This window comes from Opisthocomus hoazin, chromosome 7, assembly GCF_030867145.1.
Source record: "Opisthocomus hoazin isolate bOpiHoa1 chromosome 7, bOpiHoa1.hap1, whole genome shotgun sequence".
NCBI lineage: Eukaryota > Metazoa > Chordata > Aves > Opisthocomiformes > Opisthocomidae > Opisthocomus > Opisthocomus hoazin.
In genome coordinates, this window is record NC_134420.1 from 32,993,206 (window position 1) to 33,010,088 (window position 16,883).

The window sequence follows — 16,883 nt, forward strand, 5'->3', positions numbered from 1 at the left end:
TAGTTTTTCAGGAAATGAAACAACAACAAATTGCTCCACAAGCAGTGGAACTGCAAAAAGTTTCATTTCTTATTGATTTTTCTATTTTGTTCCCTTACCTTACCAGATACCATATTACACCTTTGTCAAAGCAACACAGTATATGCTGTAATAAGTTTAGAGCTACGCATGCACTGACTAGCCAAGAGCCTGTCTGGCAGCCAGCTGTTGACAAACAGAATGTGTAAGAGCAAACTGGCTTCTCTTAGCGCACTATCTAAGGGTAACTGGATTCTTCTTTTATATTCAACTGCCAATTTAAAAATTAGAAAACCCCCAGGGGACTCCAGTAATTTTTGAAATCTCCATTTCCCTGTGTCATATGACCACTGGATTCAAAAGTTATTTTGAGGGAAGGGGGTAGAGACTGATACACAGACAGAATTACCACCTAAGCCTGATGTCTTTATACAACCAAGGCAAGCAGATTAACCTCTTGGTAGGTCACGTAAATTACAAGACATCATTTTAAGTAGATTTGTATTTCTAATTACTGCACTATGACAACATAGTAGAAAAGATGATCAAATCATAAAGACAAGAAAAGGAGAAATGAACACAAATTACTTCTTCACCAGCTTCAGTTGTTTCACTTAATTTGGAAGTACAATCAAAACCACATTAAATGCTGATAATTCCATGAAACATGCTTAGCATAAATTTCATTTATTAAAAACATTAACCTTGGAACCTAAATCCTATTTGTAAGCAATATATCAGAAAACAATATTTTTACAATTATCATTTTAGGTAACAATAGATTTAGGCATCTTTTTGAAAACAGCCCTTCAAAACGTTAAATACAGCACTTTCATTGAATATTTTTTTTAATTATTACCTCATCACCTTTTGAAGCTTCTGAGCCTGATATAGCTGCTACTGTCGTCAAACTAGATTTTTCTCTCAATCTTTTCACTGTGTCAAACATCTAGAATTAGAGACTTAGATGTTAAAAATAAAATGCAGCTTAACTCTTATTACAATATAGACAGGATTAAAGCTCTTGATATTTAGTTTCATGTTATTTTCAGATTTTCAAATGGATGAAACCAACTGCCATACTCCTAAACAACAAAAACATCTAACCGAGACCATAAGTGCGCTCCTGTAACACTGCTGTGTCTGTATCCTAAATCTGACAAGCACTGCTCAGTATGAAGGAAAGTAAACTTCTTCTAAGTTTTTGAGTCTTCTAGCAGTAATATGCTAAGCAGCTAAAGCATCTGTACATCAGAAGAATGGACAGAGACTGCTTGCTTATTTTACATAGGTGAGATGTGGATCATCCTATGGAAACAGCCATTAAAATAATGTGAAAAACCTATACATCTGGAACAGAAAGCTTTCCAGCATATGCCCAGTTAGTTAAAATTGAGCCTTCAGTTTTCATTTACTACCTTCTCCAGCTATCTTTAATAAGCATCTTGAAGTTTTGATAATATTAAATATTCTACATTTACTATATGTATTATGAAATAATTAAATACACTTTTTAAAATACATTTTTACTTTTGCCCTTATAACTTTAGAAGAATAATTTGTCAAAAAAACAAAACTTTCAAACCTGCCTCCCTAATGCACCAGCACAGTCCAATTTTAGTAGCTGAAGACAGTTTTGGAACCCTACTACAGATTCTTACCCTCTTTTCCAAGAGCACTGTCTTTTCCGTTCACCACCTAAACCAAGAAGCCCAAAATGGAACAGGACAGTAGTACTCCCGCTAAGCAGAAGCGGCAGCCTCCTACATTAGGAGAGATGTCACAGTTCTAGAAGTTTTTCCCATCTCTTATGGGGTAAGGGCAGGGAGTTGGATGGAAAAATTGCACAGGTCAAATGTACAGCACAGTAATTAGTCAGATCCATATGACTCAAGTCTTAACACAGGCAGCCTCTAAAATGCTTTCCCAGTTAATAAACTTTTACTTATCACTTGCTGTTATTTTGCACCAGAAATATGAAGAATAAAGTTTATGTATAAAAATGCCATTACCAGAGTGAGTTAGCTAAGCAAAAATTGACCCAATACTCGAAAGCAGCAATAGTAAGTACAATAACTTGTAAGTGTTAAAGCAGCATTCAAGACACCTCATCTGACCTGGGGGGAAAAAATATTCTAACACATTAAGCTTCTCAATAAATCACTGCACCTGTAAACACTGGGCTATATGTAGGAATCCTTACATCTTCCATCAATGCTTTCTAAATTACTAAAACTGGATCACACTTATCTCCCCCTTGTGTACCTGTAGTATCCAATTGACTGTGTCCTTCTGTGTCTCTAACTGAGGAACGCTCTTCAATTTTTCCAGGAGCATTAACACGTTCACAGCATTCAAGGCCGAGCTTCCCATTCCTTTACAAAGGAGAAAAAAGTAGAAAAGCATGGGTCTTCAGTTAAAAAAACAACACTCAACATTTTAATGTATTGACAACCATGAACACACCTTAAAATATTGCTAATAACATAACACACATACATGACCACAGCTTGTGGAGTTATATTTCTGTTTTAATTTACTGTTTATTCTAGTTAAATGTAATGTAATCTTTCCCCCTTGTAGATCAATATTTTTTGCTACTTACGACAGCAGAAGTACAGACAAAAAAAACAGTATTGTGCTTCGCTTCAAGGAGAAGCAGTAAAGCTCTTACAGCTTCTACAAGTTTGCTAACAGCTCAGTGCGCACAAGTTTGTTTTATCACAAAAACTACTATAATCACAGCAATGATTTGCTTTGACATCTTGGTAACACTTCATAATCACAGAATCACAGAATGGTAGCGGTTGGAAGGGACCTCTGTGGGTCATCTAGTCCAACCCTCCTGCCGAAGCAGGGTCACCTACAGCAGGCTGCAGAGGACCTTGTCCAGGCGGGTCTTGAGTATCTCCAGAGAAGGAGACTCCACCACCTCCCTGGGCAGCCTGTTCCAGTGCTCCATCACCCACAGAGGGAAGAAGTTCTTCCTCATGTTCAGACGGAACTTCCTGTGCTTCAGTTTGTGCCCATTGCTCCTTGTCCTGTTGCTGAACACCACTGAAAAGAGTTTGGCCCCATCCTCCTGACACCCACCCTTCAGGTATTTGTAAGCATTTACAAGGTCCCCTCACAGCCTTCTCTTCTTCAGGCTGAACAAGCCCAGCTCCCTCAGCCTCTCCTCGTAGGAGAGATGCTCCAGGCCCCTCACTATCCTCGTAGCCCTCCGCTGGACTCTCTCCAGTAGCTCCTCATCTTTCTTGATTTGGGGAGCCCAGAACTGGACACAGTACTCCAGATGAGGCCTCACTAGGGCAGTGTAGAGGGGAAGGAGAACCTCCCTTGTCCTGCTGGCCACACTCCTCTTGATGCATCCCAGAATGACATTGGCCTTCTTGGCAGCCAGGGCACACTGCTGGCTCATGGTTAACCTGTCGTCCACCAGGACACCCAGGTCCCTCTCCGCACAGCTGCTCTCCAGCAGGCCTGCCCCAAGCCTGTACTGATGCATGGGGTTGTTCCTCCCCAGGTGCAGGACCCTGCATTTGCCCATGTTGAACCTCATCAGGTTCCTCTCTGCCCAACTCTCCAGCCTGTCCAGGGCACGCTGAATGGTAGCACAGCCTTCTGGTGTATCTACCACACCTCCCAGTTTGGTGTCATCAGAAAACTTGCTGAGGGTACATTCTAACTCTTCATCCAGGTCCTTGATGAAGAAGTTAAACAAGACTGGGCCCAGTACTGACCCCTGAGGGACACCACTAGTTACCAGCCTCCAACTAGACTCAGCGCTGCTGATGACGACCCTCTGAGTTCTGCCATTCAGCCAGTTCTCAGTCCACTTCACCGACCACTCAACCATGCCATACTTCCTGAGCTTCCCTAGGAGGAAGTTATGGGAGACTGTGTCGAAAGCCTTGCTGAAGTCGAGGTAGACAACATCTACGGCTCTCCCTTCATCTACCCAGCCAGTCGTGTCATTGTAGAAAGTTATCAGATTGGTCAGGCATGATTTCCCCTTGGTGAATCCATGCTGACTACTCCTGATAACCTTCTTTTCTTCTAATTGCTTGATGATGACCTCCAGGATAAGCTGCTCCATCACCTTTCCTGGGATGGAGGTGTGGCTGACCGGCCTGTAGTTCCCTGGGTCCTCCTTCTTGCCCTTTTTGAAGATTGGAGTGACATTGGCCTTTCTCCAGTCCTCGGGCACCTCTCCTGTCCTCCAGGACCTCTCAAAGATGATGGAGAGTGGCTCAGCAATGACATCCGCCAGCTCCCTCAGCACTCGTGGGTGCATTCCATCGGGGCCCATGGATTTGTGGACGTCCAGATCGCTTAAGCGATCCCTCACACAGTCCTCCTCGACCAAGGGAAAGTCGCCCTCTCTGTAGGCTTCTTCTCTTACCTCCAGGGCCTGAGATTCCTGAGGGCCAGTCTTAGCACTGAAGACTGAAGCAAAGAAGGCATTCAGTAGCTCTGCCTTCTCTGCGTCCTCCGTCACCAGGACACCCGCCTCATTCAGCAGCGGCCCCACATGGTCCCTAGCCTTCCTTTTGCTGCTGATGTAGTTGAAGAAGCCCTTCTTGTTGTTTTTGACATCCCTTGCCAGCTTCAATTCCAGGTGGGCTTTGGCCTTCCCTGTTGCATCCCTGCATGCTCTGACCACATTCCTGTATTCTTACCAAGTGGCCTGCCCCTCTTTCCACATTCCATGGACCTTTCTCTTCCACCTGAGCTCCGCTAGAAGCTCCTTGTTCAACCATGCAGGTCTCCTGCTTCCTTTGCTCGATTTCTTTCTCAGGGGGATGCACCGCTCCTGAGCATGGAGGAAGTGACATTTAAAGATTGACCAGCACTCTTGGACCCCCCTGCCTTCGAGAGCCCTGGCCCACGGGATTCCTCCCAGTAGCTCCTTGAAGAGGCCAAAGTCAGCCCTCCTGAGGTCCAAGGTTTTGATCCTGCTTATCGCCCTGCTTCCTCCACGCAGGATCCTGAACTCGACCATTTCATGGTCACTGCAGCCGAGTCTACCTCCGACCTTCACATCCTCCACCAGTCCCTCCTTGTTTGTTAATACAAGGTCCAGCAGAGCGCCTTTCCTTGTTGGTTCCTCCACCACTTGCATCAGAAAGTTATCATCGATACATCAATAATGTTTTAGGTGATTCTCTAACACAACAATGCTTTAAAATTGAGACTATTCTCTTCAATTGTATTTCTTGCGCAGCACTTTCCATTTGAAATTAATTTGCACATTTTTAGAAGCAAGACAAATACATAACAAAAAAAAATTCTTTATAAATCACTTCTCAGTAAGAGCTTTCTTAGAAAAATACTGGCTATTTTTCTATCCCTTATGTATAAATGGGGCTCTGGATTTCTGGTTATGCAAAACTAATGCTGGCAAAGAATTCTCCAATGTCTCAATTATAATTACTTTTAGTGTATTCCTGTAGTTGACATGAAGCTTCTTAAACAGAAATATGCTCAGTGTGATGATAATACTTCTCCTTGCTCAACAATTAAGAAAAAATTAAAAATATGGGAGTGTTCTTCAAACTCAGTGACACCTCTCTACACAACATTTTTAAAAAACTAAATAAAGGCAATTCAGCAGCTTTATACATTTATTTACTTATGTAGGAGGTATTTAAAAGACGTGTATATGTGGTGCTTCGGTACATGTTTTAGTGATGGACTTGGCAGGGCTAGGTTAACAGTTGGACTCAATTTTAAAGGTCTTCTCCAGCCTAAGTGATTCTATGATTCTACTTCACAATTCTCATCTCTGTTTCATCTCTCAGGTGACAATTATGTTTTACTTGATAGTGGATTTTTTTTATTTAGTTATTTTTACACAGTGCAGCAGAAACTCTAGATAAGATAGAAGATTATTTAGAAAATGTAGATGCCAATTCCCACTCACTAGTGTTGAATGTAAGGTTAGGAAGTGCTCTGTAGGTTATCAGAAAAGTAAAGAAAAAGAAAAAAGTACGCTTCATAGCCACTAAGTTTTGCTTCTGTTATCACTACCATAGTAAAAGACTAACTTGCAGGTAAATCGATAATTGTACAGCTCAGTAGTATAAAAGATGGACACAGTTCACTTCAATCCACTTTCATTTTTCAAGGAGTTCTTAGTTTCCATTTCAATTATATTCTTTCTAAGGAAGAACCATTTTCAGTTATCTAACACTACTGTTACTTTTCCATTTCACTCCCAGGAGGACAAGCACATCTCCTTTTCAACATATCTGGCAAGTGGGGAGCTAGTCCAAATCTGGTTTCTTGATTATTAAAAAAAAGTTTAGCAAGTTTTAATTCTATAGCAAAAAGTAAATCCTTTCTGACTAAAATCACTGAATACTTTCTTCTCATTTATTTTTTTCTTCACAAAGTCAAGTTAGCCTAATTTACTCTGCCCTTTTAAAGAAAATGAAACATACGTGTTGCTTTGTGATAAAAATCAAAGGTTACTTCTTCTTCTGGAGACTTCAGTAACTGTTGCTTCTCTTCTAGCAACCCTAAAGAAAGGAGATGAAGTACCTAAAAAAAGAGAAAAATAGTAAATCTCATTCACTGTTAGAGGTCTGGAAAACTGGCATATAGAATAAGGATGTTTAATATAAATTCTGTACTATATTCGATTATATCAATGATAAAACACAGAAATGAATAAAAAGTGCAGAGAACTTGCACATATTTTACATTAGTAACACATAAATCTTGTCATTTTGCTGAAACCAAATGTTCCTAGATTTGTGAAGTCCATAATTAGCAGGTAAGGCACAACAATGAAATAATCTGTGCACTCCAATTAACAAAACTAAATAATTCCACCAGTCTGTAAATTCAGGTCTTAATCCTATCAATATTTTAAAAAAAAAAAAAAAAAAAAGAGTCAGTAATTGCCTTTTTTCGTTTTTTAAAGCCACTGTGGTAAAAAGAAATGTTTAAATACTTAGAAAATTATATTATTTCATGACTGAGGCCCCAAAGATATTTACATATTTGGAGACACTGCAGCTTACCAGATGAAGCAACATCAATTTCTTTAAGATGATCAAAGGGTTACTTATTTGCACATGAAGTTTCAAGAAAAAGATGAGGTAAGGGGAATTACATATTGAAACTGATTCAGTGATGAGGCCACACAGGGGGGAAAGCAAAATAGAAAACTGAAGAATATTCCCAATTTAATACTATTGTGTTTCACATTCCTGTTTTACAGTGGAGTTAAATATTTAGAAATATTTTCTTTGTCGGTAAGATTTCTAAGAACAGGTGTGGTGACAAAAAGTAAATTCTTATTATTCAAAGTTTAAGTTTACCTTTACAAATTTTGATCTTATAATAAGCAGTTAATATGATCAACACAGAAGTGACCATAAGAAGATGACCAAAACTAACCATACCATTTGGATCATAGCTTCAGTCCACAAGTGGGTTTCCAGTTCTACTGCTCTCTGAAGAATGGTCCGCAGTATGTGCATCATAACGTCACAGTTCAGAATCCTCACCACATTGCTGAACGTGGGACTGAAGTCTGGAGGAGGTGGTGGTGGCAATGCTGGAAAATACGGAGATATGCAAATACATTAACAGACTGGTATCTCAAAGATTGCATGCAAAAAGTAGAGAGCACAAACATACTAATTAAAGTGAAAGAACAACTGGACCTTTAAATTAGTAAAACCACACTCGAACACAATTGTTCACCGAAGTCAGCTTTTATTTTTTGCAAAACTAAGTACTTTTGGCAAGTTCTTATACAAAACACATGCCAACAAAGCTAAATAATCAAAAATACTTAGTTGTAGTTGTAAATACAAAACTTTAATGCTTTGCACTGCCTTATCACTTCTGTATCACTAATAAACACATAGTTTGTTTTGCATCAGGTATAAAGTTTTCAAGTAATTAAACAAGAGTGAACAGTGGATCTTCCAGATGTGGTGTCTCACATTACAGTGCTCCACACCTAACATGGCCACAGCTCTAAATCTTTCCTGCTGCTGGGGCATTCTGATTATATCTAGCTATGTACATTCTCTGAGCTAATATTGAAACTGCATGATGTGGTGTCTCACCCAGGAGCCACCTGGAATCTTGGCATCTTCTAACAGCAGATCAGTGCTGCAGCCTTTCCCTACCTGGAAGGACTGGCTTAAGTCTTCTTTTGGTACCTGGATGCCTATTGTCAGAAAACTCCTATGAATGAAGTGTCTCTGAAACCATCCATCTTTTGACAATTTAGACTGAACGAATTATAAAAAGTTACTGACAAAGACAACACAGCCACATAAAAGCATACACGTGATATATATACAACAAAACAGGTAGCCTCAGGGGAATACACATCAACATACACAGTTATCTTTGTATTTTGGAACTGCATTGTCTGATTACATGAATGTGAATTTCTGACAATTACATCTAAATATTTTTATTTTTAAAAAGTTCTACAAAATATACCGCCATGTTAAAATTTTAAGTTGCTAAAGTGAATGGGGCAGGGGGGGCTGGAGAGTGGGGGGTGGTGTGGGGCGGAATTAAGAAGGTACTATTAAATATCTGTCAACTGTATAAAGTAAACAGTGGAATAGAAACCAAAAAGTAATCAAAAGACATTCTTCCCCCCTCATCATTTCCAGCTGTCAATCTTCCAAGTTACTTGCAACTGAAGGAAATAAAATTTTTTCAAAGACAATGTGATTTCCAATTTAACTGTTTCCCTCCTAAATGACAATTCCAATTTATTCTCTTTCAGTTTCACACTTTTTCAACTGAAAGGAACTCAAAGAAAATAATATTTACTCACAACGAATTTCAACCATCTTAGGTATGAAATGCTGCAGTGCCCCAGATCATACACAAAAATCAAAATACACTTTACAGTAGGAAGTAAAGATTAAGGTATGCAACTGGAAGGGCAATCTGGGAAAAGAAACATAATTATCTGTTGCAACTCACAGAAGCAGGTGATAGCTGATTTTATTAAATTGTTCATTGTACTTATTTGTTCTGCTTACAAAGTCTTCCTCAAATCAATTAATGCTTATGACTTGAATGGGTAAAAGTAAACTCAAGAGGAAAATAACAGTTGTGTTACAACAGAAACATGGGGTTTTATTGTCATATGTATTTGCAGCTTCTAAAAAAGAAAATTTTTTTTTATAAAACTTAAGTCTCAAGCTACTTACAGAATGGATATGAGCACTAGCTCCTATGGCAACCTTCTCTACATGGCATTGTTGTGACACAACATTGTGTTAGAGAAACAACTCACAAAAAAAAAATTTTAGCCTTCTAGTTACTCCACCACAAAAAAAAAAAAAAAAAAAAAAAACCCACACCAACACAACTAAGATGTTCATTTTGTCCATGGGTAGTGTGCCATGTTTATCTGCCTACAAGGAAATTAAACTAAAAATTCCCAAAATCCTATCTTTGTGTAAAAAAAGGGAAAAAAAAAAAAGAGAAGACATGTCAGGTGCTAATTATCTACAATTATTACAAATCACAACAAATTTAATACAAACTCAGCTATCCACAATTAAGTCACAAGATGTCTCCCAAAGCTCATTTTATATGCACAATTACATACACTACTGAATTATCAAATTTGTTGAGTCATCTGTTTCAAATTTTTACCTTCATCTCTGTTCTCTTGTTTTCTTCTTTTCTTTTGTGTATGTTCAGCCTACAGAGAACGTAGTGTTGTTATATCAGCATCGCTACAGAACTACACAATGAAACAACAAGAAACCCTGAACTATAAGTGTGGCGAGATACATAGTCAATACTTGGTCATATAACTGGAACCTTGTCTACAATCTGTTTAACAATATTGCATTTTGTATTTCAATTTGTAGTAGAGATAGGAGAACTGGACATACTTGCTTCCTCAGTAAGAGTTATAAAAGCATAGTTTCGGGTTTTCCAGTTTTGTTCTTAGCACAGTGAACAGAGTTAATAAAGTAGTCACCATAGGGAAAATACTAATGCAAACCGTACCACATCAACTTGTACTAACAATCTTAACTTCATTAGTATTTTAGTTTCGAAGTTAGCTGCATATACTCTTTACTGAAATAGTTTCTTTAGATTTCATTAATTCCTTTGATTCAGCAAAATTCTTCAGATATTGGTAAGTATGCACTATTTTTTAACCTTTGAGAGCAAATCTCACACTGCTTACCTTGCTGTGCTGGGTCTTAGTATAGTGATAAAAGAACATATTGAACTCCTTCAAGCATTCATCTTTCAGTTCATAAACTCCATGGCCAGACACACCTGGTTTCCTTACAGAGAAATATTTCATGACATACAAATTAGTAATGTATGTTCTGCGCGTCTCTGAATGTAAACAAACCAGTAACAATTTATTTTCTAAGGAAATGCTAATAAGAAGTGGAATAGTGATGGTTGCTTCATTAACTTACAAAGAGCACAGAGTAAGTACAGTTATCAGTCTTTAATTTTCAAGAGTGTTTACTACTGTAAATCCTACCCAGCAGCAAAATATTTCAGGTCTATACCATCTACAGCACACCATATAGCCTCTGACAGGTAAATTCTTTCTAACTTTATGGCTTAGAATTTCAGACATAGGATGTTGTTGTATAAAATTCATTACTTTCCCTAACCAACATACAAAACAATTAATATAAAGAGCTGCATTCCAGCCACTGAGATTTTATCAACCTTCCACAGAATTCCTAAAGTAAAATTCCTAGGTACACCTATAGTTGCCCTTGATTAAAAGCAAACAAGTGAGCCACATGGAATTTACAATAAGGTATACTAAAATAATTAAAATTACAAGACATTTTTGTGACAAAAATAGCAGACATTTGAACAAGTTTTTTCTAACTGCTACAACTGATTGTCCTATTTTTGCATATATATACACACGTTAAAAAAACCCAACTAACTCCCATCTGAAAGTTACAGCAAGTTAGCAACTAAATCGCATCTAAACCAATGTCTAGGTGGCGACTGTCAAAGGTATAATGAGTTGTTAAGGTTCCCACCCATCTTTGAAATAAAATGAACTTCTGAAGGTTTTCCTACTAGGACTTGAGATCATTAAACAACTGAGACACCTCAAACTGAATTTGAAGAAAGAGGGAGGCAAAAGGAGAGAAGCAGCTCAGCTATTTCATACACTTTCCTATGTATATTTGAAAGCGTTTGTATTTCAAGACAGCAAAATATCAGCAGAACAGAGACTCTATGGTGCAGCTTGTTTAACTCAATCTAAAAAGTCTTAACATTCAAGCTACTTAATAAAACAGTACTAAGAACTTACTTAAATGTAGCCACTTTATCAATTACATTCTCCAAGCCAGTTTCATTGTTCTCCTGGTAAAAAATTTAGTTTGGGATAAATACATAATTATTCAAATACCTTCAGGATTATGCTAGCTGTAACAAAAATACACATACAGATTTAGATCAATTCCTTAAATCATGAATTACTATATTTTGCCCACTGTTGTTCATAATTAACAAGTTACAAGGAAGTACCAAAGACAAATAATACTTTCAATCATGCAAAATTTTCTGGGGATCAGCTCTGTTATAAATAAAGAGAGTAGTGCCTTATCCAACCTCAATGGAGGGAAAACGGAGTTTTAGTCTCTTAAAACAGTGAATGTGGAGTACCCATTATTGGTTTCTGATAATATTCCAGGCTATTTGATTTACAATAAAATTGAAGATTTTTGCATTGATTGCCAGCCCTGAAAACTTGCACAGGCTATAAAAACTAACCCACATCCCTCTCCTTTGCTTGAATTTTCAACAGTTGGAATAGAATGGAAAGGAAATCTGTGCTTTTGAATAGACCTGTACAGTACTTGACCTCCAATGGATCTGCACAGGTTTAAGTGATCAAAATTACAGGATCAACTTTACTGATGGTACACAGGGCAGAATGGAATCCAGCTGCACAGTCCTACAGGGCCAAAAGAGAAAATACTTTTAAAAGTTTTCTTTCTGACACTAGGAAAACTACAGTTGACTATTCTAAAAAATTCCACCTCTTCATCAAAAAGCAGAAACCCCATACAAGCCTGTTCAGATTGGACCTTACTTGAATCCATGACATCTACCTTTACATGAGTAAGGTGTATATCATGTTATTTTGCAATTCCAAAATCAAAATTTGACCTTTATATCAGAAATAAAATGCTTCCATATAAAGATATAGAAGCTAAAGAAGAAAAATACACAAGACAAGAAAAAGCAAATTAAGGGAAAAAGTGAAAAAAACAGGACTCACATTTTCAGGCAAGGACTTGGTAATTGCACTGTGAGCCATTGGTTCAATACACAACAGATGTATGATTTCTCTCATGATAACATCTTGTTTGGTCACATTACTCACTCCAGGCACATATCTTTCCCCTACCAGAGTGAATCAAAAGGAGAAGAATAGTAAATGTGACAGTTATAAAGCAACTCTGAATTTTGCACGGAGGTAATGCTATTTCTGGGATATTTCACAGTGTAAGTTTGCATTCACCAGAAATCTATCCCAAGTGTCTGAGAGAAAAAGTGTTTTTTTAGCCTAGCTTCTTAACAGAATCGGCTGAAATGGAATTTATCTTCATATTCTACTTTCACAGTCAATTATGATGTTATCTAACAGGTTTTTTTCATTATGCAACTCCTGTTGCTTCCAGCTGACAAATACTTGTGTTACTGAACCATCTATTTAAAACAGGCAGTCAGTCTCCAGTATTGTCTCCACATAATCTATGTTAAAAAAAGTCATAAAGCTTGTTTTGTCAAGCTATAATAATTCATATCTATAACAGGAGAGAAACGAAACTTACCCACAACATAGATGAGAATCTGTAGCATCTCTTCTATTAACACATTACATTGTTTGATCAAATCCTATAAGAATTAGGAAACACAGTTTAAACAGAAGAAAAAAAAAAACACAGGCAGGAAAATCTGTCAAATGACACTGAGCACTGAAGCACTGTACTGTAAGAAGAGACCTCCATTCTAACAAGCTGCAAAAAAATGCCTGCACTTGTAGAGGAGATTATTCTCCAATTGAAGTCAAAAGCAAAAACAGCTAAAAATGTATCCCAAATGAAGGGTTATATGAAAGTTCTATGAAAGTTCAAGCCTCAAGAAGCATCACAACAATCCAAGAAGCTTCCAGACAAAGTAAGAACACATAATATAAATTAGGAGACATAGAAATTTTAGAGAAGTCATTTACATGGATTTTGGTAGATGTCCTGTGAAATGAAGGTCAAAGAGGGCACAGCCTATCTGCTAGTTCTGAGTAAGCCTCTACAAATTCCTAACACAAAATCATTTATCTAACCACTAGGTCCTGTGTTGACTGACTTTTAGTGTGGTCATATAAATGCAATTATCAACAGTAGCTAGATATCTTACTGATGTTCCATAAACTCAAAGCAAAGAAATTAACCAGCAGAAATACTTGCCACCTACCTGATCTTTGGTGGGCTTCATCTTTTTGAAAGCATCAGCAAGCTCATATCTCTGCAGTATCAGCAGGAGGAACTGGTTTGGATCCATAAGAGATGCACCTATCTATCAAAAAACCCAAACTAATATGAACATCAATTACTATTACAGTTCTTCACTAATTATGAAAAATACTCTTTTACCAAGAAAAATTTTAAAAATCATACAAATTTCACCAAAATTAAAAGAAACTCCATGAAAATTTTATCAGTAAAGAAAGCAATATTTCATAACATTATACCTGGAGCATGATGATGTCTTTATCATACATCTCTTCTCTGCATTTAACATCTTGGTAATAGAATACCTGAGAAATAAGAAAACAAAATTAAGGTAAAGAGTAAAGTAATGCACTATCAAATGTGCACCAGTTAATGTCTTCAGCCTTTTTAAACTGTACAGCACCCTTACTGTGTAAGGGAAATTCCCGTTTTTCTTTCAAAATAAACGTTTACTTTGATGGAAGTGAAAAATGTTTTTTCACCTATCTAGAGAAAGTCTATGTCATACTTCTTCTCGTATCCCATTCCAAGACAACATAATTCTAATGGCTGCTACTGATTAAAGTCAAAACTTCCTCCTCCTCCTACCCCAGATCTCAGAGAGGCAATACTATAGGGGGCTACCAATATTTACTTTGATTTCACCAAAGGGTCCTGTGAAAGGTAAACACAGAAAATTTCTGCTGTCAAAGCAAAAAAAAGAGCCTCTTTCTGCACTGGATGAGACCACCACTGGGAGCATTACTGAGAAACACTTGCACACACCATTAGGATCAACTCACTACTAAATATTATAGGAGTACCTGGCTTATCAGGGAGAGCCCATTCCTTCTCCACATCTCTGCAGCAACCTGAGCAACCAAGACAAGACATCGCAAAGGATATTCTATTAGCAGCTCCACTTGAAATTCTTCCTAGAATTTAAAAAAGGAGGGGAAAAAAAAAAAAATCAAGCAAGAATAAGTCTGTCTGATTTTAAAAGCCTAAGTCCTAATGAACAAAGCCACGTTGACAATGCTGAACAACTTGTGTGTGTCATGAAAGTTACAGGATATAATTTTAGGTGTTTTCCTACCCAGAGTATAAATCACACGGCAGGGGAGGGGATGGAGGGGGGGGGGTGTGTAGAGAAGTCTTACAGGAGAAACAAACTCATGTAATCTTGAGATGGCTCCAGTCTGGCTTAATCGTACATGAAGACCTACAAAACCAATAGCGAAAAAATTAGAAAATAAGATCAGTAAAGTTTCTCCTCCAACCCATTCTAAAATGTAAGCTAAATCAAATCATTTACAACTCAGAGAATTACAGAAAAAAAGTCAAAGTTTACTTAGAAAAGACTTCTTACTTTTATTTTTAGATAGATGTATTACATTATCACAACAGTTCTTACCAGTCTTACAATCCATTATTTTCAGAATACATCTATATAATGAATTCATTAAAACCAGTTAAATTGAGATGCTAAATAGTATTAGCAAATTTTTAATTTCACATTTAAATCATACGTCAGCAATAACTGAATTTCAGGACTACAAGGCATAACAGATAGCATTGTGGTATCAACTGGTGTGATAAAGAATCTATGGCTTAATAATAGCATATGATTTCATTTGTATTCTAGAGAAAGTAGTGATCACCCACTGCTGTAATCCTTTGTATTCTGACTGGAAATCTGTCCTGGCATGGTGCAAACATATGTCTTTTAGGAGCATTTTAACAGTCCTAAGATATATATGGCTGGAAAATAAATTCAAGATACAGTAATAATGAATATTCATTTAGGCAAAACAGGTAGAAACAGAACCACATAAATTCAAATAGTCCAGAGAAAAATGAAGATCTCATTAAAATATGAAACTTTTCCTTCTTGCCTGACTTTCCTATCCCTCTCCTGTTTAAAAAATGTCCCCTAACCTCCATGGCAGGTTTGTTTTGTTTGTTGTGGTTTTTTGTTTGTTTGGGTTTTTTTGAGAAAAACTTTCACTTAGTGGGACATCTGGGGAACAGGGTTGCCTGATCACAAGAATGTTAGAAAGTCAGAAAGCAACTGATCTGTGAAGCACTTAATCTAAATGCCTTCTAGAAAATACAGATGGATCATAAACTTAATTCAAATATCAATCAAAACAAAACACATCACTTACCAGCAAGAGTCCTAGACAGCGGTAAATGTATGCTGACAGGATCTGCAGACACTCTGTAAGGTCTGCTCTCCAGAGTATGACCACACAAGTGAAACACTGTCTTCTCCCGTGAGCGGCCATTCATGGTGCACTTCATCACAGCTTTATGACATTCACGGTACGCCTTGAGCAACAGCTCTTCCTAGAATTTAAAATAAATGCATAGTGTTCTATTTAAAAAAAAATCATATATGTGCACTTAAATTCCTCACATTTTTTTTCTGACAGCACAAACAGTTACTAAAAATCCACAATATAATTACTGCTGTTTCTTAATACTGAGAAGTACTGGACTGAAGCAGTGGAGCATCCATTAAAGCTAACTGAGAATACACTTCTGTTCAAAACAGCTGCTCTGTCAAATGCTCTAAAACCTATGTGCTTATTTAAGCTGCAATATTTTAATATTTTGCATAGTTTGCACCCCAAATTGGACCAAGAAGCTCCTGAAGTGCTGTAGTTCTTCCTTTCTCTCCCTATGGGAGGAAGGGGGGGGGGACAGGAAAGGAGAGAAACCCACTTCAAAATATTTTTAAGTTAACAAATTTTACTATTTCCTCTGTTCCCCGAGCATAGGGATGAGCTCCAGATCTGATTAAGACTACTTACAGTGCAATTACCAAATTAGCATAAAGTTTCCGCAGTCCACTTTTACAATTAAACATGAACATCATGTGCTTCAAAACCTTGAAACTTAACAGTGATACCATGAACCTAATTCTTGAAATCTGGAATTAAGAGAAGTATTTTCTCCTTATGATTTGCCTGACACTGTGCAGCTTTGTCAGCTAGAAGATTATATTCTTCTGAGACCCCTTCTCTCTTTGTCATACCACAGATTAATTCTTTCAGACTCCTATTTTGGAGATCTGTATTGAACAATAGTGAGCTTTTTGAGAAAGGCACACATGTAAGAATCCCAGACAATCGATATACTTACGTCACAGGCACACCACTCCTGGAACATCAAAAGAATGTTCTTGAGCTGCATCTGTATAGCAATAGCTGCTTCCCAGTCAGGGTCCACTTCAATGTGCTGACCAATCTGCCTTTTTATCTCTTCCATTCCCTGAAATGGAGATGCCACAAAATACTCAAGCTAAACCAGTGATCACAGGCTTGAAACACCACAAAAGCCCATAAGCAAATGGTAAAA

The 16,883-nt window shown here is 37.5% G+C and overlaps 1 protein-coding gene across 6 annotated transcripts in view; it reads right to left on the reverse strand.

Moving 5' to 3' along the window:
* The window catches only part of UBR1 (ubiquitin protein ligase E3 component n-recognin 1), a 74,150-nt gene that overhangs the window by 28,759 nt on the left and 28,508 nt on the right, over positions 1 to 16,883 (reverse strand). For 4 of the 6 annotated variants that reach the window (XM_075427567.1, XM_075427566.1, XM_075427570.1 and 1 more), the window contains 15 exons: positions 16,668 to 16,796; positions 15,689 to 15,869; positions 14,681 to 14,742; positions 14,345 to 14,455; positions 13,781 to 13,846; positions 13,504 to 13,605; positions 12,864 to 12,927; positions 12,308 to 12,432; positions 11,333 to 11,385; positions 10,220 to 10,322; positions 9,673 to 9,721; positions 7,434 to 7,588; positions 6,465 to 6,564; positions 2,284 to 2,393; positions 878 to 967 (listed from right to left, as the gene is read on the reverse strand). In XM_075427567.1, the coding sequence (XP_075283682.1) occupies positions 878 to 967; positions 2,284 to 2,393; positions 6,465 to 6,564; positions 7,434 to 7,588; positions 9,673 to 9,721; positions 10,220 to 10,322; positions 11,333 to 11,385; positions 12,308 to 12,432; positions 12,864 to 12,927; positions 13,504 to 13,605; positions 13,781 to 13,846; positions 14,345 to 14,455; positions 14,681 to 14,742; positions 15,689 to 15,869; positions 16,668 to 16,796 (1,500 nt within the window). The remainder of the gene's footprint in view (positions 1 to 877; positions 968 to 2,283; positions 2,394 to 6,464; positions 6,565 to 7,433; positions 7,589 to 9,672; positions 9,722 to 10,219; positions 10,323 to 11,332; positions 11,386 to 12,307; positions 12,433 to 12,863; positions 12,928 to 13,503; positions 13,606 to 13,780; positions 13,847 to 14,344; positions 14,456 to 14,680; positions 14,743 to 15,688; positions 15,870 to 16,667; positions 16,797 to 16,883) is intronic. The other 2 variants (XM_075427568.1, XM_075427569.1) reach the window with 2 other exon arrangements.